The sequence below is a fragment of the Chiloscyllium plagiosum genome, unplaced genomic scaffold (genome assembly GCF_037043375.1).
Source record: "Chiloscyllium plagiosum isolate Xiang-an unplaced genomic scaffold, Cpla_swu_hap1 HiC_scaffold_26, whole genome shotgun sequence".
Lineage (NCBI taxonomy): Eukaryota > Metazoa > Chordata > Chondrichthyes > Orectolobiformes > Hemiscylliidae > Chiloscyllium > Chiloscyllium plagiosum.
Genome location: NW_028270164.1, coordinates 52,771,843 through 52,795,642, shown reverse-complemented (window position 1 = coordinate 52,795,642; position 23,800 = coordinate 52,771,843). Strand labels below are relative to the sequence as shown.

Sequence of the window (23,800 nt, the reverse complement as noted above, 5' to 3'; positions counted from 1 at the left end):
GAGAACATATATTTGTTAATATTTGGGAGTGGGAAGGATGCCGAAGGGAAAAGGAGCAAGCAAACAGCAGCAGGGAGGACACTCCCCTGCAGCACCTACCACACCAGACACAGTAGCCTCTCCTAAACCCACCCGGGGACCTGACAGACTCACGGGAATTGGCTGCGGCGATGGAGAGATTTACCTTGAACGTTGGGGCTGCAATTGAGGAGATCCGTGAGGAGCTTTGTGCCCAGATCCAACCTATCACATCCATGCTGCAGAAGCATGAGCAGGAGATCCAGGGCCTTGGGGAGAGGTTGGAGGAGGTGGAGGGTCAAACGAAGGCCTCGGAAGCTGCGATGGAGTCCTCATCCAGTCGGATCCAGATGCTAGAGTGGGAGGTATGGATCTTGCGAGACCATATCGACGACCTTGAAAATCGAGGTTGGAGGATAAATCTCCGAATTGTCGGGCTCCCTGAAGGTGAGGAAGGTGAGCAGCCAGTCAGCTTCTTTGAAAGCTGGCTGCCGGAGTTTTTGGGCCTTCACATCGAGTCCAGCAGGCTTCAGATTGAAAGGGTTTATCGGGTTACAGTGCACAGGTCAGGGCCAGTGCAGCACCCCCACTCGGTCCTCGTGCACTTCCACTCATATAAGGACAAGCAAAAAGTCATAGAAGCTTCCAGATCCCTGGGAAAAGATCCGTAAGGCACTGCTGTACAAAGGGTCAAAAATCATGTTTTCCAGGATTTCTCTGCAGCTGTAATTCGAAAGAGGAAGTCCTTCAATGAAGTTAAAAAGATGCTGAGGAACCTGGGCATCCAGTACTCCATGAGATACCCCGCAGTGCTCCGTTTCAGCCACGAGGACTCAGTTTAAACATTTGACTCAGCGAATAAAACTAAACATTTTGTAGACACTTTAAAATAGACGGATTGGCCTGAAGAATACGGTTTAATGTTTGTTCTCTTTTCTATCTTTCCCCATGCTTTCCTTTCCTTTTTTTTATTCCTTTCTTTCTCCCTAATACTTTCCTTGTTGGAAAGGGGGGAAAGACCTTGGAATAAGTTGTTCCTTTTTTTTAATAACCGGATTTTCTGATGGGAAATTTTGTGGATGTTCTTTGTTGTCTCTCCCATTTTTCTTGTTTGTTCTGTTTCTCTTTTGGTCACAAGTCAGGGTGACATGAAGCCAGGGATGGGTGGAGTGCACATCCTCACTTTGATTTCCTGTTGATTTAAGGATCATCTCCTTGTTTTTTTTCTGGCCTAAGGCTGGGGACAGTCTGGGTTTGAAGGAGCTGTGAAGGAGGGGATGGGTAGGATGAGTGCCCCCTATGGGCAGGGGGAAGAGTCTTCTATTCAAAGTTTTATAGTTGATTTTCTTTGTAGTTTTTTGGTAGTAATAGTTGTTTATATTTATGATAGAGTAGTTTTTGTATATATAGTTCTTTGACTCTATTAGTCTTTATTTACTTCTGCTCGGCGCTTTGTAAGCAGGGTTCTCACTCTGAGGGGTTGAAGGGTGTCTGAAAGGGGATATGGCTACGTGTCTTATTAAATGGTGCACCTGGAACATTAAGGAAAGTCAATCGCCTGTTAAAAGGAAAATGGTGCTTTTGAGCCTTAAGAGGGAAAGGGTTGATATCGCTTTGTTGCAGGAAACCCATCTTGATGATGGGGAATACCTGAAATAACAACAGGAGGGTTATGACAGGGTATTCTTTTCATCCTTTACTACTAAAAGTAGGGGAGTGGCAGCCCGACTTGAGTTATTTGGATATAGATTTGTCAGTTATCTTAACTAGGGTGTTTGTTTAACCAGGATGGTTAGATTTGTCAAGCCCTGGACCCTGGAGGGGGTCTCCTGAGCTAACACAGGTATATATACAATGCTCCTGTTCCTTTGTTTGGGAACTTTGTGTTGAGCATAGCTGTTCTGTATTTTGGGGGGTTTTTGGGGGGGTTTTTTGCCTTTTTTTGGTGTTGCTTTGTACAGTGTTAGGGTTTGTCTTGTATTCTTGTCATGATTTGGAGATGCCGGTGTTGGACTGGGATGTACAAAGTTAAACATCACACAACACCAGGTTATAGTCCAACAGGTTTAATTGGAAGCACACTAGCATTCGGAGCGACGCTCCTTCATCCGGTGGTAGTAGAGGGCTCAATCCTAACACAGAATTTATAGCAAAAATTTACAGTGTGATGTAACTGAAATTATACATTGAAAAATTGATTGTCTGTTAAGCCTTTCATCTGTTAGAATACCGTGATGGTTTCACATCTTTCATGTGTAAATCACAAAACCTTTTATTGAAAAAGTTGCATTCTCGGATTAGCTGTTAACAATGGTGATAGCTGGACAATGTGTTGAAGGTTCTGGATTAGTGGTGCTGTAAGAGCACAGCAGTTCAGGCAGCATCCGAGCAGCAGTAAAATCGACGTTTCGGGCAAAAGCCCTTCATCAGGAGTAAAGGCAGAGAGCCTGAAGCGTGGAGAGATAAGCTAGAGGAGGGTGGGGGTGCGGAGAAAGTAGCACAGAGTACAATAGGTGAGTGGGGGAGGGGATGAGGTGATAGATCGGGGGGAGGGTAGAGTGGATAGGTGGAAAAGAAATAGGCAGGTAGGACAAGTCATGGGGACAGTGCTGAGCTGGAGGTTTGGAACTAGGCTGAGGTGGGGGAAGGGGAAACGAGGAAACTGTTGAAGTCCACATTGATGCCCTGGGGTTGAAGTGTTCCGAGGCAGAAGATGAGGCGTTCTTCCTCCAGGCATCTGGTGGTGAGGGAGCGGCGGTGAAAGAGGCCCAGGACCTCCATGTCCTCGGCAGAGTGGGAGGGGGAGTTGAAATGTTGGGCCACGGGGCTGTGTGGTTGATTGGTGCGGGTGTCCCGGAGATGTTCCCTAAAGCGCTCTGCTAGGAGGCGTCCAGTCTCCCCAATGTAGAGGAGACCGCATCAGGAGCAACGGATACAATAAATGGTATTAGTGGATGTGCAGACAAAACTTTGATGGATATGGAAGGCTCCATTACGGACTTGGATGGAGGTGAGGGAGGAGGTGTGGGTGCAGGTTTTACAATTCCTGTGGTGGTAGTGGAAGGTGCCAGGATGGGAGGGTGGGTTGTAGGGGGGCATGGACCTGACTAGGTAGTCACGGAGGAACGGTCTTTGCAGAAGGAGGAAAGGGGTGGGAGGGCAATATATCCCTGGTGGTGGGGTCTTTTTGGAGGTTGGGGAAATGTCGGCAGATGATTTGGTTTATGCGAAGGTTGGTAGGGTGGAAGGTGAGCACCAGGGGTGTTCTGTCCTTGTTACGGTCGGAGGGGTGGGGTCTGAGGGCGGAGGTGCGGGATGTGGACGAGATGCGTTGGAGGGCATCTTTAACCACGTGGGAAGTGAAATTGTGGCCTCTAAAGAAGGAGGCCATCTGGTGTGTTCTGTGGTGGAACTGGTCCTCCTGGGAGCAGATACGGCGGAGGCGGAGGAATTGGGAATACGGGATGGCATTTTTGCAAGAGGTAGGGTGGGAAGAGGTGTTATCCAGGTAGCTGTGGGAGTCGGTGAGTTTGTAAAAAATGTCAGTGTCAAGTCGGTCGTCATTAATGGAGATGGAGAGGTCCAGGAAGGGGATGGAGGTGTCAGAGCTCCAGGTAAATTTAAGGTCAGGGTGGAATGTGTTGGTGAAGTTGATGAATTGCTAAACTTCCTCGCAGGAGCACGAGGTGGTGCCAATGCAGTCATCAATGTAGCGGAGGAAGAAGTGGAGAGTGGTGTTGGCCCCCTGTGTTCTCTGTCTATGACCTGATGTTCAGATTGATTCTAATCTAAAAAGTGAGATAATGGAGTTTTACATGAATTCATGCAGTTTTTGAGCTCAGAGTTCAACATGAATGCATGCAGTTTTTGAGCAAAGTACAATGTAACCCTGCAAGTACAAATTCACCCCACAAAATATATGTGTGCATGTGGGTCTTTGTCTGTCTGTGTCTGCATGCAATCATGTAGAACTCTGAGCTCAAAACCTGCATGAATTCATGTAAAACTCCGTTATCTCACTTTTTAGGTTAGAATCAATCTAAATATCATGGCATAGACAGAGAACACAGGGGGCCAACACCTTCAACAAATTAACAAGCTGGTCAGGTGTCAGTGTCTGCAGCACACTCAGGGCTTATTTACTTTTGCAAAGATAGCCTGAAAGAGTTTCCCCTTGTCTTGTTTGTGGTCCATGTACACATCGATAAATCCCGTGTCACGGAGCGCAGCCATGTATGGCTCAGGTGGCCATTTTGTGTCCTTCAACAATCCAGCAGCAACGACTTTCTTCAGAGCTTCCAGGGTCAAGGTGGTGACCATCAGCCCCCCTGTCAAATAACAGATAAATACTCAGCTTTCTGAATTCTTGGAAGGTATGTAAAGAAGGAATCTCAATGTCAAGATCTTCTAGTGAAGAAGTAATCACACCAGTGGAGTCAAGATGGTGGGGATTTTGGAAGCAGATATAGTGGCCTACTGTCCTCTGAGGTGAGGGAACAGAAGTTAAGTGGGAAGTGGAAACAGTCACGAGCTGGGATTTTCGAGGGGACTTCTTCTTATCGAGCTCAGACACTTATTCCTTGACCATCAAAACAAATGTGGAAGACCAATTAGAAGGCTTCCAGCATTGGAAGAGCAGCTGATTGTAAGGGAAGATAACAAAAGAGAGAGGGCTTCAATATGGAGATCCCTTTCTATGAATGTGTCAAAGTCTTAATGAAAAAAAAGATTCAGCAAACAGGCCAGCAATGAAGGGAAGCTGGGGAGTGCCCCTTCAAGTTGGCTCATGCCTGCTCCGGTGACTCAGGGAGTAGGGGGAAGCCTCTGGGAGAGGGCAGTTTCCTGCTGGAAAGCAGCTTCCTTGAATTGGCTACTGTTAATGAGCTACCCACACGTGAAAGAATGGCCTTGAGGCAGGAAGGAGCCTCAGGTCCGCATGTCAGCCAGTGGGGCGATTTGTAGCTACAGCCCTCATCCCATCATGGTGGGTACTAAATATCCTGCCTACTGCCTGGATTATCTAACTCTGGAAGAATCAGGGTTGTGATGAACAGGAGGTTGTGGATAATTAAGGGCAGGAATATTGGCCTCTACCTATTGCCCCTCCCTACCACCTCATTGCACTGGGTTCATTGCACATTGACACCTCAGAATGCATGAACAATCCATAGCAAAGTCAAGTAGCAGCTTTCAAGGAATTGCTACTGGTCCAGAAATCTGAGAGGTTCAGTCAGTCGAGTATGGTGTTTCAGCCCGCAGCTTTGAAGCTGCTCAATGATGGTTATGATTCAATCAAAGTACTGGAAATCACAATGGATGTGGTCAGAGTAAATAGGGAGAAAATGTTCCCATTTGCGAAAATATCGAGAATGAGAAGGCACTGATGGTTTGTAATTGGCAAAAGAAGCAAAAATGACATGAGAAAACCTTTTCCATGCAGCGAATGACTCCAGGAATCGTGGGGTCTGATTTCCAGAGCAGTACCCCAGTGAATTGTAACAATGGGCTGAGCTCCTCCTCTTATATTGTACTATTGATTAGATTACATTACAGTGTGGAAACAGGCCCTTCGGCCCAACAAGTCCACACCGACCCGCTGAAGCGCAACCCACACACACATTTACCCCTTTCCTAACACTATGGGCAATTTAGCATGGCCAGTTCACCTGACCTACACATCTTTGGACTGTGGGAGGAAACCGGAGCACCCGGAGGAAACCCACGCAGACATGGGGAGAACATGCAAACTCCACACAGCCAGTCGCCTCAGGCGGGAATTGAACCCGGGTCTCAGGCGCTGTGAGGCAGCAGTGCTAACCACAGTGCTACCCTGCCACCCACTTGACTATATTGTTGTAATTATTGACTGATTACATAATTATTGGGCGTGGATTCTATTTTTAAAGATGCTTTTCCTCGACCAGAGAATCTGTGGCTGCTGGTCAGGATGGTGAGGGAGTTATATGGATGGGGTAAGGAGAGGTTACAGAAGAGTGTCCATTCATGCACCAGTCCCTCATAGTTCCAGAAGAAAACTCACATACGTCGTTTAGCTATTGTAGTCTCTCTAACTTTAAGTAAATCTGCGTTTGACTACCAGGCTAATCAGTGACATGTCAATCAAGGGAGATTAGTTGATATGTGACCCCACCATTCCATCCTGACTGCACCATTTCCCTTGAGGTATAGGATTTTTCAGAATTGACCAGCACAACACTCTCTGAATTAGTGGTGCTGGAAGAGCACAGCAGTTCAGGCAGCATCCAAAGAGCTTCGAAAGCCCTTTTGCCCGAAACGTCAATTTCGAAGCTCTTTGGATGCTGCCTGAACTGCTGTGCTCTTCCAGCACACTGATCCAGAATCTGGTTTCCAGCATCTGCAGTCATTGTTTTTACCAGCACAACACTCTACCTGGTTTCATAACTCGGTAAATCTCTCTGCATCCAGATTGCAGATCAGGCCAGTAGTAGTAACAGTTGCAGTGAAATACTCTGTCCACCACGTTGTCTTCCAGAGGGATATGTTCCATACTGCCGTGAAACAATGTCACCTTCCCGGTCTGAATATCAGGCTGCAACCTCCTGCTGGCTACACGGTACATGTATTCAGAGTAATCCAGCCCATAGAGCTTGCCCTTCGGCAGCGTAAGGCGTTTAGCAGCTTCCTGCAGACCGAGCCCTGGTCCAAAGCCCAGTTCCAGCACCACACTCTCAGGCTGAATGTCACACAGTTTGACAGCATTCACTTCCACCAATTTACCCTTCCCCTCTAAGAACTTTTTCACCATCCATCCCCAGGGACCCTGCGTTGGTTTGCTCAGTTGTTTGGTGAGGTGATCGAAAAGCATTGCTGCTGCTCACAGAGCTGTGAAAAGTTCCCCTTCCTGTTGCACAACGTGGAACCTCAGCCTTGATGGATGATTGACACAACACCAGGTTAGTCTAACAGGTTTAATTGGAGGCACACTAGACCTTTTGGACTATAACCTGGTGTTGTGTGATGTTTAACTTTGTACACCCCAGTCCAACACCAGCATCTCCAAATCATGGATGATTGACAGCTTGGATGACGATACACTGTGATCCCAGCATCAGTTTACAACCAGACTGAGCCAGTCAGCTGGGCTGAGAGTGTGTACATTAAACTGTTGTTCAGTGACAGTGCTGAGCAAACAGACTGAAAGCAGCCAGAGCACAGCGAGACTCAGAGAAAGGAAGGTTGGGGGGAATGTTCTGAACAGCTCTGCTCCAACTCCTGGGCAGCTCAGCATCTCTGTGTGACACATTGCTCTCACTTGGCGAAAGTGAGTACTGCAGATGCTGGAGATTAGAGTCAATAGTATGGTGCTGGAAAAGCACAGCAGGTCAGGCAGCATCCGAAGAGCAGGAATATCGATGTTTCGGGCAAAAGCACGATACCCTTGATTCACATTGTTCTCACTGCAGCTCACAGCAGCAGAACCCAGACTGGTTTCCATACCAAAAGGGCCTCTTACAAGGCAACAAGTAAAACAAATACTTCCAACATGCCCTGTAGGGACAGGAAGGATACAAAACCTCAACAGATTGCAAAGGGGTGGGAGGTCGCAGCCCATACTCTTTAAATTCACCAGTGGGATGTGAGCATCACTGGCTGGCCTTGATCTGATTGCAGTTCAGAGGGCAACCACATTGCTGTCACTCTGGAGTCACAGGTAGGCCAGACCAGGTACAAACAGCAGAATTCTCTCCCTGAAGGACATTAGTAAACCAGATTGGTTTCTTTTGACAATCAACAACAGTTTCATAATCATCAGGTGATTCATAATTCCAGATTTTAAAAATTGAATTCAAATTTCACCATGTGCTGTGCCAAGATTCAAACTCACATCCCCAGAACATTAGCTGAGTTTCTGGATTAATACTCTATCATCACATTCCCAGATGGCACAATGGGCACTCGGAATTATATAATGGAATCATTAAGTAAAACACAGGAGGTGGTGACTCGGCCAATGTATCTGTTCTGAATCTCTGAAGATTCAATTCAGCCAGTGCCTTTCTCCCGTTGCTCTGCTAATTTCACATCATGATGTAATTTCTGATTGAAGGACTTGTTTGGCCCTGTCCCAACCCCACACTCGGGCAATGCTTTCCAGATCCTGACCACCTCATGTCACCATCATTTCTTTCACAGAATACTTGCTATCTGGGTTCTCTGCATCTTGATCCCACATTGGGAATAGGAACAGTTTTGTCCCATCCATTCTGTACAAACACGATTATTTTGAACATTTCAATCAAATCTCTTCTCAAGTTTCTGTTCACCAAGGAAACCAGTTCCAACTTCTCCAATGTCCCCATAGAACGGACGTTCCTCACCCAGGGATAGATCAAGAACTAAACAGCACCGATTGAAAGCAGTTGGCAAAAGAAACAAAAATGATAAGAAGACACTTTCCATGCAGCAAGTGGTTAGGGTCGAGGTCACAGTGTCTGAGAGTGTGGTGTGGGCAGGTTCGACCAAGGCTTTTGAAAGGAAATTGAGATAGTGTCCGGAAAGGTTCGAGTGTGCAGGGCTGGATGAGGATGGCAACTGAGGCAAAGAAAGTAAAATGTACAGTAGGAAGGCCAGTGCCATGGCCGAATGGCCTCCTGTTGTGCTATAGCAATTTTCTAGGAGGCTTCAAAATTTGCTTTATCCAGGAAATCACCCGAACAGGTTGTCTTGGCAACATGCCATTCAAAAACAAGAAAGCTGCAGGGAGTGCTGCCAGGACTCCACAGTTTACAGCACATTGGTCTGGATATTCCCGAGAGTGGCACCCACTGTCGGGATTTTCCTTTCCATTAACACTGAGCTCTGCATTTCTAGCTGGAAATTCTGATCCCAGCTCCTTCATACATTCAGGACAAAGCTGAAATGAACCCAGCTCCCTATCGGGCAGAATAGTTAACATAGAACAGTATAGCACAGGTCAGGCTCTTCGGTCCCCAATGTTGTGCCGACATTATATCCTACTCTAAGATCAAACGAAGCTACATACCCTACATTTTACTATCATCCTAGTGCCTATCTAAGAGTCGCTTAAATGTCCCTAATGTATCTGACTCTACTCCCACTGCTGGCAGTGCATTCCACAAACCCACCACTCTCTGACATCTCACCTAAAACCTTCCTCCAATCACCTTAAAAGTATGTCCCCTCCTGATAGCCATTTCTACCTTGGGAAAAAGTCTCTGACTATCCACTCTATCTATACCTCATCATCTTGTAAACCTCTTCCAAATCACACCTCTCATCCTTTTTCGCTCCAAAGAGAAAAGCCCTAGCTCCCTCAACCTTTCCTCATAAGACACGCCCTCCAATCCAGGCAGCATCCTGGTAAATATCCTCTGCTCCCTTTCTAAAGATTCCAAATCCTTCCTATAATGAGGTGACCAGAACTGAACACAATATTCTAAGTGTGTCTAACCAGGAATTTATCGCAGCTTTACCTCACAGCTCTTAAACTCAATCCCCCACTAATGAAAGCCAATACACCATTTGCCTTTTTAACAACCCTATCAACTTGGGTGGCAACTTTGAGGGATTTTTGGATGTGGACCCCCAAGATCACTCTGTTCCTCCACACTGCCAAGAATCCTGCTTCCACCACAGCAATTTGCGTTCAAATTCAACCTTGCAAAATGAATCACTTCACACTTTTCCTGGTTGAAATCCATCTGCCACTTCTCAGATCAGCTCTACATTCTGTCAATGACCCATTGCAACCTACAACAGCCCTCCACTCTATCCACCACTCCACCAACCTTCGTGTCATTGGCAAACGTACTAACCCACCCGTCCACTTCCTCATCCAGGTCAATTATAAAAATCACAAAGAGCAGAGGTCCCAGAACAGATCCCTGCAGAACACTACTGGTCACCAAGCTACAGGCTAAATACTTTCCATCTACTAACACCCTCTGTCTTCTTTCGGTCAGCCAAATCTGTATCCAGGTAGCCAGATTTCCCTGCATCCCATGTCTCCTTACTTTCTGAATGAGCATACCATGGGGAACCTTATCAACTGGTGTATGAAATCCATATACACCGCATCCAATGTTCTACCTTCATCAATGTGATTTGTCACATCCGCAAAGAATTCAATAAGGCTTGAAGGCATAACCTGCCCCTCACAAAGCCATGCTGACTATGTCTAATCAAACTATGATTTTCCAGGTAATCATATGTCCTGTATCTCAAGCTCCTCTCCAATAATTTGCCCACCACAGACGTAAGACTAACTGGTTTGTCATTCCCAGGGTTATTCCTATTCCCTTTCTTGAACAAGGGAATAACATTTGCCACCCTCTGAATGCAAAGATCATTGCCAAAGGCATAGCAATCTCTTCCATCGCTTCCTGTAGTAACCTTGGGTATATCCTATCTGGCCCAGGAAATTTATTTATCCTCATGTTTTTCAAAATTTCCAGAACATCCTCCTTCTTAACAGCAACCTATTCGAGCGTATCAGCCTGTTTCATGCTGTCCTCACAAACGACAATGCCCTTCTCAAAAGTGAATATTGAAGAAAAGTATTCATTAAGGGCCTCCCCTACCTCCTCCGACTCCAGGCACAAGTTCCCTCTACCATCCCTGATCAGCCCTACCCTCACTCTGGCCATCCTGTTGTTCCTCACATAAGTGTAGAATGCCTTAGGATTTTCCTTATTCCTACCCATCAAGACTGTTTCATGTCCCCTTCTTGCTCTCCTATGTTCATTCTTTCGTTTGTTCCTGGCTATCTTGTAACCCTCTAGAGCCCTGTTGATCCTTCTTCCCTCAATCTTAAGTAAGCTTCCTTCTTCCTCTTGACTGGATGTTCCACATCGCTTGTCATTCACGGTCCCTTCACCCGACCATCCCTTCCTCACCTCAGTGGGACAAACCTGCCCAACACTCACACCAAGTGCTCCCTAAAGCACCTCCACATTTCGGTCGTGCATTTCTCTGAGATTATCTGTTCTCTAACTGATCCATCATCTTAGTTCATCACCCTTATTCCTGACACTTCTTGCAGTAAAGTAAAAACACAGCAACAATCACACTGTCTGCAACTTTGCCCTATCAGCTGTCTATCCTTCCTCATAAATTCTCTGCACGCCATATCTGCCTGTTCACCAGCTATCCCATCCTCTGATCTGTAGCTCTGGTTCCCAATTTCTGCTGCACAGTTCCTGCCTAATAGCACTGTGATTCCCCTCCCTCAATTCAATACTTTCCCATACCATTTGCTCCTATCCCTCTCCATGACTATAGTATAGGTCAGGGAGGTATGATCACTACCATCAAAAGCTCTCCCACTGAGAGATCTGACACCTGACCAGGTTCATTTCCATGCACCAAATCCAATATGGTCTCCCCTCTAGTCGGCCGATCTACATATTGAGTCAGGAATCCTTTCTGGATATACCTGACAAAATCTGCTCCAACCAAATTATTTAACTAAGAAGGTTCCAATCAATATTAGGCAAGTTGAACTCACACATGACAACAACCCTGTTACATCTGCACCTTTCCAAAATCTGCCTCCCAATCTGCTCCTCCTCAATTGCTATTTGAGGGTCTGTAGAAAACTCCCAATAAAGTGACTGCTCCTTTCCTGTTTCTGACTTCCACCCATCCTGGCTCAGTAGACAAACCCTGCTCGACGACCTTCCTTTCTGCAGCTGTAATACTAGCCCTGATTAGCAATGCCACTCCCCCACCTCTTTTACCTCCCTGCCTATTCATTTTGAAATGAATAGAACATGCAACAACCATTCTTGCCCCTGTGAACATCATAGCTCCAAGTACTGATCCATGCTCTCAGTTCATCATCCTTATTCGTGACACTTCTTGTATTAACATCGACACATTTCAACGCCTCACATTGACTGCAACATTGCCCTATCAACTGTCTATCCTTCCTCACAGACTCTCTGCACATCGTCTCTGCCTGTTCACCAGATACCACATTCTCTGATCCGTAGGTCCGGTTCCTAACTCTCTGACAATCTAGTTTAAATCCTCACGAAGAGATCTGGCAAACCTCCCGCTCCGGATATTGGTACCCCTCCGGTTCAGGTGCAACCCTTCCTCCTTGTCCAGGTCCCCCTCTCCAGAAGATATCCCAATGATGCACATATTTGAAGCCCTCCGTTCTACACTGGCTCTGCAGCCACGTGTTCAGCTGCACTCGCTCTCCATTCCTAACCTCACTAGCCTGTGGCATCAGAGGCAATCCTGAGATCACTACTCTGCACATCCTGCATTTAGCTTCCAACCTAACTCCTTATATTCACTTTTCAGGTCCTCATCCCTTTTCCTAGCTACGCCATTGGCACCGATGTGTATCACAACTTCTGCTGCTCACCCTCCCCAGAATCCTGTACACTTGATCCAAGCCATCCCTGACGCTGGCACCCGGGAGGCACATACCATCTGGGAGTCTCATTCGCGACCACAGAGTCGCCTGTCTGTTCCTGTAACCATTGAATCTCCTTTCACGGTCACTCTCCTATTCACCCCCAACCCCGTGGTAGGTCCCTCTCACATCAGTAACCAAAGCTTTATTTTATTATCGTGTGGAACGGCCATAGTGGATCCCTGCACTGTCTGCCTAATTCCTTTCCCTCTCCTGACAATCACCCAGCTATCTTTATCCTGTAACTTAGGTGTGACTACCTCCCTATAACTCCTCTCTATCATCCCTTCAGCCTCCTGAATGATCCAAAGTTCATCCAGCTCCAGATCCAGTTCCCTAAGGCAGTCTGTGAGGAGCTGGAGTTGGTGCACTTCTCACAGGTGAAGTCAACAGAGACATGAGTGGTGACCCTTAACTCCCACATCCTGCAAGAGGAGCATGTGACTGTCCTAGCTTCCATACCCTCTGCTCTAAATCGCCAAAAGACTTTTAAAAAAACCTTACCAACCTCCCACACATAGTCCTTTTCTTGGTTAGAGGAGGAGGATGGGTAGGGGACACTACATGTGTAGTGTTTTGGGTTTAGCCATTGCCTGAATATATTAGTTCACTTACCCAGCAGTCCCCGTGTTCACTCCCCCTCCTGTTCAACCTTCACTCTGCTGATTCACGAGGTAAGTATTTTACATTCAACCTTATCTTGCCAGTTGCCCCTGGCTCACACTCTCTCGACTCCCGCTGCTGAGAAGTTGAGGGAGATACAAACCATGTCCCCCTTTTGCTGCAGTCAGTTGCTATGGTCTGAGTGTGGGTTAAATTCCGACTGACAGAGGTCACCATGAAGGATTCTCCTTCTCACTCCTTCCCCTCCCTAAGGTGTGGTGACCCTCAGGTCAAACTTCCATCAGTCATCTTTCCCTCTAATGAGAGAGCCCTGTGGTCCTCTGGGATGGTGGTCACTTTATCTTTATCTCTGATATTTAAATTTTCAGCAGCACAGCCAGCACATTCACAACTTAAAGGTGTAAGTATGTGAGATAACGATGTGTCATGTACAGAACCTTGCTGAAGTAGAGAAGAGAACTGCCCTCTTAAAGATAATCGGAGCATGATGAGACCATATCCCATTCTTCCTTCTCGCTTTTCCAGTAGCTTGGCCTGCTCTGTGCATCTTCTCTTCATTTTCCACTCCTGCTCAATTCCAAAGGGAAGACCTGCAAGGACAATGCCCTGATTGGGAAGTCAGCTCATTAAACAAGAGCCTAACCATCAGTGAAACTAAATACTGCAGCATCAGCCAAACCACCTCCTGAAGACTATTGAATGTTTAGACGGGTATCACTCAATAAACAAATGCACCAGCAGCAAGAATACCTAACTCAGCAAAATTGTGCTGATGGACATCTTTTATGTTATTTGACATTATGTTCTGTTATGTAAGACTAAGAGAAAGCATAGGCTGGATCTCTGCTCCTGAAAATGGCAGCATTAGTGTCTTACAGCATTGCACACTAACTGATCTGCCCACTCTACCAGCTGCCGATATTCAAGTGGCATTTGTGCAAATCTCTTTATCCATCTGGCATCTGCTGCACATCTCATCAGATGTTGGTACTGTATGCATATTAGAAATGCTGGTTGTTCTGCCCATACCCCTGGCAAATTTCCCCAATTTATCAGAATTAGAATTAGTCTTCATTGTCACATGTACTCAAGAACAGGAGTACAGTGAGAAGTGTATATAGCCGCCATTCTCGGTACCACCTTAGGTACAAAGATACCAAGGTACAAAATCTTAGGTACAATGTAGAAAAACAAAGAAGTAAGTTAGAAGTTCAGCATAATACTCTTTCTTTAGCCATGGGTCTGCAGACACTCCTGCTGGGCTTTCCCCAGGAGGGCTTCCACTCCCCATGCTGGACTTGATCTCCTCTGCACTGCCATCTCACTGCCAACTGCCAGAGTCCCACTCATCAGCCACCTCACCAGCGAATACCATCCGGGTTCACCAGCCTCCTCACCACCGAATGCCATCCGGAATCACCACCGCTGACCCCCATCCGGACTCACCACCGCTTCACTGCCGAATGCCACCTGAGAATCACCAGCTACCTCACCACCGACTGCTCTGGACCTCAACAATGCTACAATGCTCCTGAGTGCTAGAGATCTGATTGGCTTACCAGCCACCTCATTACTGAGAGCTGAAGTCTCACTCCATCACCTCCCGGGCAAGTAAGCTTTATAAAAAGAAAAGAAAGAGAAAAAAATTGAGAAAAGAAGAAGAAAAAATGAAAAAATAGCATTTTTTCCAATTCCAGACTGGACACTAAAACTGTTAATTATTCACCATCCCCTTGTTTTATCGCAACAAAGTTAATTTATTAACAATTCCTTCCATTATGGATACCATTTTCTCAGCTCCAAATGAACTTAGTCTAAAAGCAGCCAATTTAACCATACTCTCTTAATTTAGCAGTTTATTAGTGAGTTTATTAATAGGTGAGACGAATTAGTAATGCAACACACATACACACAGATTAAACTTAGAGGCAAGTGCAAATTTTATGAAAAAAGATAAATGGGTCAGTCAGAATTATTCACAAACAGCAATAGGTGAACATTATGGCCAATGCAGTGGAAGTTACCCATAGCACTGACATTGTTCGTCAAACAGTTGGTTTCGTGATCCTTAATTTTTCAGGTTGTGATTCTGTTGTCCTGTTTCTTTAACTTTGGTTGAATTCTAGGTGTCAGGTTTAAGAGGGAGTCCTTTAGTTGCCCTATTTTCTTTTGTTTGGCTGTTAGCTAGCTGAGCTCTTACACTCAGGAGAGAGAGAGACTGTCTTTACCCTCAAGGCAGGGGTAACTACAGAACAGCTCTTCATCTGTCACCTTTACAGCCTGCTAGCACTCAAATTCAGGCTGGTACGGACTAGATTGTTCACTCCAACTTCCACAATTGAGTTGGAACTGGCTTTTTAATCCCTATCCTTCTGTGTTCTTCGAATGGTAAAATATATTTGTGGTTTGCAGTTTGGGGCATAATTTGCAGAGAGCCGGCGTGCTGGTGAGCAGCGTGGCGGGGGGGGAGGGGTGGTCATTATCTCTGTTACCTTTGTCGTCACCTAAGGTCACAGTCCAGTCTGTTTTGAAATGCATCCTTCCCCCTTTGGAAGGGCAGTGGTTTGAAGACATAACATTCCAAGGCTTGGCCTCCCTCTCTCTCTATTCAGACAGCCACTTAATTTACATATGTAGCCAAGTTTGGCTGTAACTATCCTCATATAAAAAACATGTAATGGAATTAGAATTTGAAAATCTTCATTTTACTTCTGGGGTTGTGACACAGGTAACCATACAGTTTTAAAAGCCAACCTTAGAACCCAGTGCATTTAGATTAGATTTCTAAGATTACATTACAGTGTGGAAACAGGCCCTTCGGCCCAACAAGTCCACACCGACCGGCCGAAGCGCAACCCACCCATACCGCTACATTTACCCCTTACCTAACACTACGGGCAATTTAGCATGGCCAATTCACCTGACCTGCACATCTTTGGACTGTGGGAGGAAACCGGAGCACCTGGAGGAAACCCACGCAGACATGGGGAGAACGTGCAAACTCCACACAGTCAGTCGCCTGAGGCGGGAATTGAACCCGGGTCTCTGGCGCTGTGAGGCAGCAGTGCTAACCACTGTGATCCTTGAATTTTTGCAGTGGTCCAGGACATGCACCCCCATAAATAGTTATCACAATAAATAGTTTCTTTGCCACATAGAAGGGAGTCAAGAGAGACAGGGGAAGGCAAGACGAGGAAAGTTTTTAAATTCATTAATTTCAATTGTTAGAATTCAAATTGCAATGAGGTTTATTGGTCTGAAAGCTCTACACAATAACAGCCAACTTTTCAAAGCTTCTGTTGACAGTTGGGGTGTATGTGAAACACCATTTTGAGCAGCATAACCCCAGTGTGAAGTATTCATGTCAGTAGTGATGGGAGAGAAATTTCAAGGATATTGTGGAACTACATCACCAAGAAGCAGTTTGTGTGTTACAGGTTGCTGTACAGGTGTTTTAAAATGCAAGGTGACACCAGCAGCATTGATTCAATTCCTGTACCAGCTGAGATCACTATGAAGGCCCCACCTTCTCAACTTCACCATTCGTCTGAGGTATAATGACTGTCAGGTTAAAGGCTCCACCAATCATCTCTCCCCAGTGATAGTGTAGCCAATGGTCCTCTGGGATGAAGGCAACTTTCATTTTCAGCGTTACTGGCTCCAGTGTAGTTTTCCAATGCTGTGTGTGCAGACACCACTATAATCAGGGACAGGAGAATGATTTGACCCATTAAGCCTGCTCCTCCATTTCATGAGATGACATAGAGTCCAAAACTGTACCTATTACTTCAGTCTTACTGAAATTCGACACCAGGTTATAGTCCAACAGAGCCATAGAGTCATAGAGATGTACAGCATGGAAACAGACCCTTCGGTCCAACCTGTCCATGCCAACCAGAAATCCCAACCCAATCTAGTCCCACCTGCCAGCACCCGGACCATATCCCTCCAAATCCTTCCTATTCATATACCCATCCAAATGCCTCTTAAATGTTGCAATTGTACCAGCCTCCACCACATCCTCTGGCAGCTCATTCCATACATGTACCACACTCTGCGTGAAAACATTGCCCCTTCGGTCTCTTTTATATCTTACCCCTCTCACCCAAGACCTATGCCCTCTAGTTCTGGACTCCCCGACCCCAGGGAAAAGACTTTGTCTATTTATCCTATACATGCCCTCATAATTTTGTAAACCTCTATAAGGTCACCCCTCAGCCTCCGATGCTCCAGGGAAAACAGCCCCAGCCTATTCAGCCTCTCCCTGTAGCTCAGATCCTCCAACCCTGGCAACATCCTTGTAAATCTTTTCTGAACCCTTTCAAGTTTCACAACATCTTTCCGATAGGAAGGAGACCAGAATTGCACACAATATTCCAACAGTGGTCTAACCAATGTCCTGTACAGCCGCAACATGACCTCCCAACTCCTGTACTCAATACTCTGACCAATAAAGGAAAGCATACCAAACGCCTTCTTCACTATCCTATCTACCTGTGACTCGACTTTCAAGGAGCTATGAACCTGCACTCCAAGGTCTCTTTGTTCAGCAACACTCCCTAGGACCGTACCATTAAGTGTATAAGTCCTGCTAAGATTTGATTTCCCAAAATGCAGCACCTCGCATTTATCTGAATTAAACTCCAACTGCCACTTCTCAGCCCATTGCCCCATCCGGTCCAGATCCTGTTGTAATCTACGATAACCCTCTTCGCTGTCCACTACACCTCCAATTTTGGTGTCATCTTCAAACTTACTACGTCTGGCTGCTCCAGCCACAAACTCCTCAGGAACATCAAAACCCTCAAGTCCAGCATGCACCACTATAGGACAGTCATCCACCATCTGAGCTGTGAACTCCAAGGAAAAGAAGACCTTCACTCGCATGGGTGCTATTTACAAATAGAATCTCACATTTGTCAATATTTTGGCACGTTAAACTATCTTTGTCTGATCAACAGATATTTCAGATGCAGCTGCAAGAATGAAGCTATAGTGGCTACCGTTCCTCTGTGATGACAGGACCCTACCTGAAGCAGTAGGACTCTTTCCTTAACTAAAGCACATCTGCCTAACTTGAGTGTGGTTACAGGAGTTATGATGACAAAGACCTTTGACCTAAATACCCACAACGAGAAACATTGTAGTGCATTATTGTCCAGCAGATACTTTAAGCAATCACATATTTTTCATTTCTTGGAAACTATAAACTGAAATGAAAGTTAGACACAAATACAGTGAAATACAAGAGAGTTCTGCAATTTGAAAATTAAATGTTACATATTGTTGAGCATGATATTGTAATGCAGGTGAATTTATTAAAGTAAGGAAAGGTTCCACATCATCTATGATCATCATGACCACATCTTAGAGGTCTGCACTAGGTGCCCTGGAAGTATCTACATGTTTAAATTAAGGAAATTATACCTGACAACAGCCTTCTGATTGGTTGAGATGCAACACGTTCACAGTGCCAGGGACCCGAGTTTGATACCAGCCTCAAGTCTGTGTGGAGTTTTCATATTCTCCCTAAGTCAGCGTGGGTTACCTCCGCATTTGGATGGGTATATGAACAGGAAGGGTTTGGAGGGATATGGGCCGGGTGCAGGCAGGTGGGACTAGTTTGGGTTGGGATATCTGGTCAGCATGGATGAGTTGGACCAAAGGGTCTGTTTCCATGCTGTACATCTCTATGACTCTATGTGCAGGTTCGGTGAATTGGCCATACTAGATTGCCTGTAGTGTTCAGAGTTTCCTGTAGGATTGCCTGTAGGTGAGGTGCGTTAGTCAGGGATAAATGTAGAATAGGGGAATGGGCCTGGGTGGGATACTCTTCAGAGGGTCAGTGTGAACCTGTCAGGCCAAATGGCCTGTTTCCACACTGGAGGGATTCTCTGATCCGAAGTTAAAAAGTTAAGCTAATGTCAGCAAATGTCGAAGAAACATCAGGAGCCTGCAGACTGAAAGTATCCCTCTCTGCGAGGGGAAATGACAGCAGTGTTAAAGCAGGGATTGATAGTTTCTGTGAGCCAAAGGAATTAAGGTAGAATCATAGAAATGTACAGCAGAGAAACAGACCCTACAGTCCAACTCATTCATATCGATCAGATATCCTAAATTAATCTAGTACCATTTGTCACCATTTGGCCCATATCCCTCTAAACACTTCCTGTTCTAGTATTTGGCACAAAGACGAGTATTTAGATTTGCCAAGATATCACTAAATGATGGAATGAGGTTGTGAAGCTAAATGACCTGTTGTTTCTTTGTAGTGTTGCATGTGCACGGTGTTCCTTCTATGTCGTGCACTTTCCTCATTGCTCTGCCAATTGCTTGTGAGTGGGTTATATCCTCGATAAATGTTGTTAAATATTTGCATTGATTTTGAATTCTGATGACTGTATCATCTTCACTGTTCAATAAAAAAATGTTAATATGGCTTGAATTAAATAGACACATTACCTGTTGCCATAGTCTTAATTGGTTGTTCAGGTTTGAAGTAATTGGATATATAAATCCCTGAGACTGGGACGAGCTGTATTTTTGATCTGCTTTTTAAATTATGAGACAGGGACATTACCAGGAGTTATTGAAGTTTTTTATTTTACAGTGTTATTGTGATCCCAGAGCATTTGTGAGGTACAGAAATGATGCACCAACTGCATTAGTTTGAATTGCTGCATTCAGTTCTCGTGTCTTTGAAATTTTTCATCAAATATTAGAATCAGCAGCAATTGAAACCTATCCTTTTTTTGAAGCTAAATGTTTCCATAACTGAGCCCACCTCATAACATCCAACTGGTTGTGACTAACTCAGCAAAAAGGGCATTTTCTTCTGTTCTCTTGCGTGTTATTAAATGGACCAGACATGGGTATTTCAATATCAGGGTCTTGTATGATTCCAGGTTCAGATTCAAATTAGGCCAATCAGTTCAAATTATACCCTGAAAAATTCCAAACTCCAATCAAGTTTGAGTTTACTTTATTGACAATCTTAAAAGCCAATGACACAATCCAATGCTGTTGGGGGTATGAGACAGGGGAACAGGTGGTAGGAGAACTAGCAAGCCACCAGCATCTACAGACTGCCCAGAGAATAGCTCTCATAATGGTACTTTATCAATTAGTGACCTGTGAAACAGAAATCCCTCAGAAAATCTGATTTTCTAACCATCTCAAACCACTACCCCAATCCCATGTGCTTAATTTTACACATTAATCTCTTATGTGGGACTTGTTCTGAAAGTCAAAATAAAACACATCCACTGGCTCCCCCTAATCATTTCCTACTAGTTACATCCTTGAAGAATTCCAGTAGTTTGCCAAGCATGGTTTCCCTTCTATAAATCCATACTGACTGTGTCTGGTTCTAAAATTGTTTTCTAAGTGCTCTGCTATAAAATTCCGTTAATAGACTCTCGCATCTTTCTGCTCTCAACATCAGACTCACTGGTCTATAATTCCCTGTTTTCTCTCAACCTCCCTTTTTACACAGTGGGGTTACGTTAGCTAAAGTCCCTGTGTTTGCAATCATTTCTGGTACATTATTCATGCCCTCCTTTGAGAAGACTAAAACAAACTATGATTGTAGTTCGTCAGCCACCTCTTTTTCCCCATTCTCAATTACCCTCTTTCTGGTTGGAAGGGACTGACATTAGTTTTCACCAACCTTTTTCTTTTCAAATACCGATATAATTCACATTTACAGTCAGTTTTTACATTCTCTGCAAGCTTACTCTCATCCTCTCTCCTTCTTACTCAATCCCTTGGTCCTCCTTTGCGTGTGAACCATTCCCAATCCTCAGGTTTATTGTTTTTCCTTTCCAATTTGTATCTCTTTTTCATATCTCTAAGTTTCCTTGTAAACCATGACTTTGTGACTGCTCTCTTTGCACTCTTGCACCAGACCGGATTAAACATTTTTTGTTTATCACCCATTCACTCCTGAGTGTTTGCCACTGCCTATCCAGTGTCATTCCTTTCAGGAACATTTCCCAAACCATCATAGCCAACTCATACCCAGTATACCATCGTAGCTTCCCTTATGAAGATTCAGGACACAAGTCTCAGAACTATTTATCTCCAGTATACAGGAGGTTGAGGGTAGTGAGGTCAGGGATAGGTTTACAAGGTCGTGAGAGGGCACCAGCAATCAGTATGTTGGTTTGAAATGTGTGTACTTCAATGCTAGGAGCATCCAGAATAAGGTGGGTGAACTTGCAGCATGGGATGGTACCTGGGATTTTGATGTTGTGGCCTTTTCATAGACATGGCTAGAGGAGGGACAGGAATGGTTGTTGCAGATTCTGGGATTTAGATGTTTCAGTAAGAACCAAGGTGATGGTAAAAGAGGGGGGCACTGTGGCATTGTTGTTCGAGGGTAGTATTACAGCAGCTGAGAGAACGTTTGAGGACTCATCCACTGAGGAAGTTTGGGCTGAGGTTAGAAACAGGAAAGTAGAGGTCACCTGTTGAGAGTTTTTACAGGCCTCCAAATTGTTCCAGGGATGTAGAGGAAAGGATAGCAAAGATGATTCTCGATAGGAATGAGAGTAACAGGGTAGTTGTTATGGGGGACTTCAACTTCGCCAATATTGACTGGGGATACTATAGTTCAAGTAGTTCAATGTGTGCAGGAGGGCTTTTTCACACAGTATGTAGACAGACCAACAAGGGGAGATGCCATACTGGATATGTTACTGGGGAATGAACCCGGCCAGGTGTTAGACTTGAAAGTAGGTGAGCACTTTGGCGATAGTGACCATAATTCGGTTATGTTTACAAAGGCAATGGGCAGGGATAGGTATATACTACAGGGAAAGAGGTATATCTTGGGAAAAGGCAATTATGATGTGATTAGGCAAGATTTAGGATGGGGAAGGAAACTGCAGGGGGTGGACACTCTTGAAATGTGGAGCTTCGGAGTATACTTAAGAGGGAAATCAGGAGGGCAAAAAGGGGACATGAGATAGCTTTGGCAAATAGGGTTAAGGAGAATCCAAAGGTTTTTTACAAATAAATTAAGGAGAAAAGGATAACTAGGGAAAGAACAGGGCCCCTCAAAGACCAGCAAGGCAGCCTTTGTGTACAGCTGCAGGAGATGGCGGAGATACGAAAGAAGTTTTTTCTATCAGTGTTTACTGTGGAAAAGGACATGGAAGATATAGAATGTAGGGAAATATTACAGAGGAGGAAGTGCTGGATGTCTTGAAATGCATAAAAGTGGATAAATCCCCACTACCTGAACAGCTGTACCCGAGAACTCTGTGGGAAGCTAGAGAAGTGATTGCTGGGCCTCTTGCTGAGATATTTGTAAGATTGATAGTCACAGGTCAGCTGCTAGAAGACTGGAGGTTGGCTAATGTGGTGCCATTATTTAAGAAAAGTGGTAAGGCCAAGCCTGGGAACTATAGACCAATGAGCCTAACATCAGTGGTGGGCAACTTGTTGCAGGGAATCCTGAGGGACAGGACGTACATGTGTTTGGAAATGCAAGGACTGATTCGAGATAGCCAACATGGCTTTGTGTATGGGAAATCATATTTCACAAACTTGATTGAGTTTTTTGAAGAAGTAACTAAGAGGATTGATGAGGGCAGAGCAGTAGATGTGATCTATCTGGACTTCAGTAAGGCATTCGACAAGGTACCCCATGGGAGACTGCTCAGCAATGTTAGATCTCATGGAATACAGGGAGAAATAGCCACTTGGATACACAACTGGCTCAAAGGTAGAAGACAGAGGGTGGTAGTGGAGGGTTGTTTTTCAAACTGGAGGCCTGTGATCAGTTGTGTGCCACAAGGATCGGTACTGGGTCCACTACTTTTCATCATTTATATAAATGATTTGGATCGGAGCATTGGAGGTAGAGTTAGAAAGTTTACAGATGACACCAAAATTGGAGGTGTAGTGTACACCGAAGAAGGTTACCTCAGATCACGAAATCTTGATCAGATGGACCAATGGGCTGAGGAATGGCAGATGGAGTTTAATTTTGATAAATGTAAGGTGCTGCATTTTGGGAAAGCAAATCTTAGCAGGACTTATACACTTAGTGGTAAGGTCCTAGGGTGTGTTGCTGAACAAAGAGACCTTGGGAGTGCAGGTTCATAGCTCCTTCAAAGTACAGTCGCATGCAGTTAGGATAGTGAAGAAGACATTTACTATGCTTTCCTTTTTTTTGAAAATATATTTATTAGCAAATTTGTTTGAACTTTACAAACATATAAAATTATTGAAAAATACAATCAATAACAAATATCAGTATAATAAAAAGAAAAAATCACAAATTACAATACAACTACTGTCTACCTACCCTCTAATACAAAACAACCCCTAACACTGTGCAAAGCAACACCAAAATAAAGAAAGAAAAGCAAAAAAAACTCCAAAAAACCCACAAAATACAGAACAGCTATGCTCGACACAAAACTCCCAAACAAAGGAACGGGAGCATTGTATTAATTCAGGAGACCCCCTCCAGGGCCCAGGGCTTGACAAATCTAACCATCCTGGTTAAACAAACGTCCTAGTTAAGATAACTGACAAATCTGTTCCCAAATAACTCAAGAAGGGTTGCCATATCTTATAAAAATGGTCTGTTGTGTGATACACCATGTTTGTGAAAAGGTCCAAGGGGATGTGCTCCATAATTAATTTCTGCCATCCCAGCAAGCCCGGCGGGTTCTCAGACACCCAGTTCATCAGAATATTCTTCTGTGCACAGTA

General features: G+C 44.8%; 1 protein-coding gene across 1 annotated transcript; it reads right to left on the bottom strand.

Annotated features, from left to right (window-relative positions):
- Positions 1-2,094: 2,094 nt before the first annotated feature.
- Positions 2,095-6,922, bottom strand: LOC148145168 (uncharacterized). The gene is made up of 2 exons (XM_087973814.1): positions 6,430-6,922; positions 2,095-4,346 (listed from the first exon to the last, which is right to left on the bottom strand). Exons 1-2 carry the CDS (start codon positions 6,863-6,865, stop codon positions 4,147-4,149), a joined length of 636 nt encoding a protein of 211 aa, XP_087829940.1. The 5' UTR covers positions 6,866-6,922; the 3' UTR covers positions 2,095-4,146.
- Between the last annotated feature and the right edge of the window lie 16,878 nt (positions 6,923-23,800).

What these genes read in the sequence shown, in the direction of transcription:
- LOC148145168 (XM_087973814.1), bottom strand. Translation starts at nt 6,865, where the DNA reads ATGCTTTTCGATCACCTCACCAAACAACTGAGCAAACCAACGCAGGGT. An exon ending in TTACCGAGTTATGAAACCAG is followed by an intron (nt 4,347 to 6,429) that starts GTAGAGTGTTGT and finishes GTTATTTGACAG; the next exon opens with GGGGGCTGATGGTCACCACC.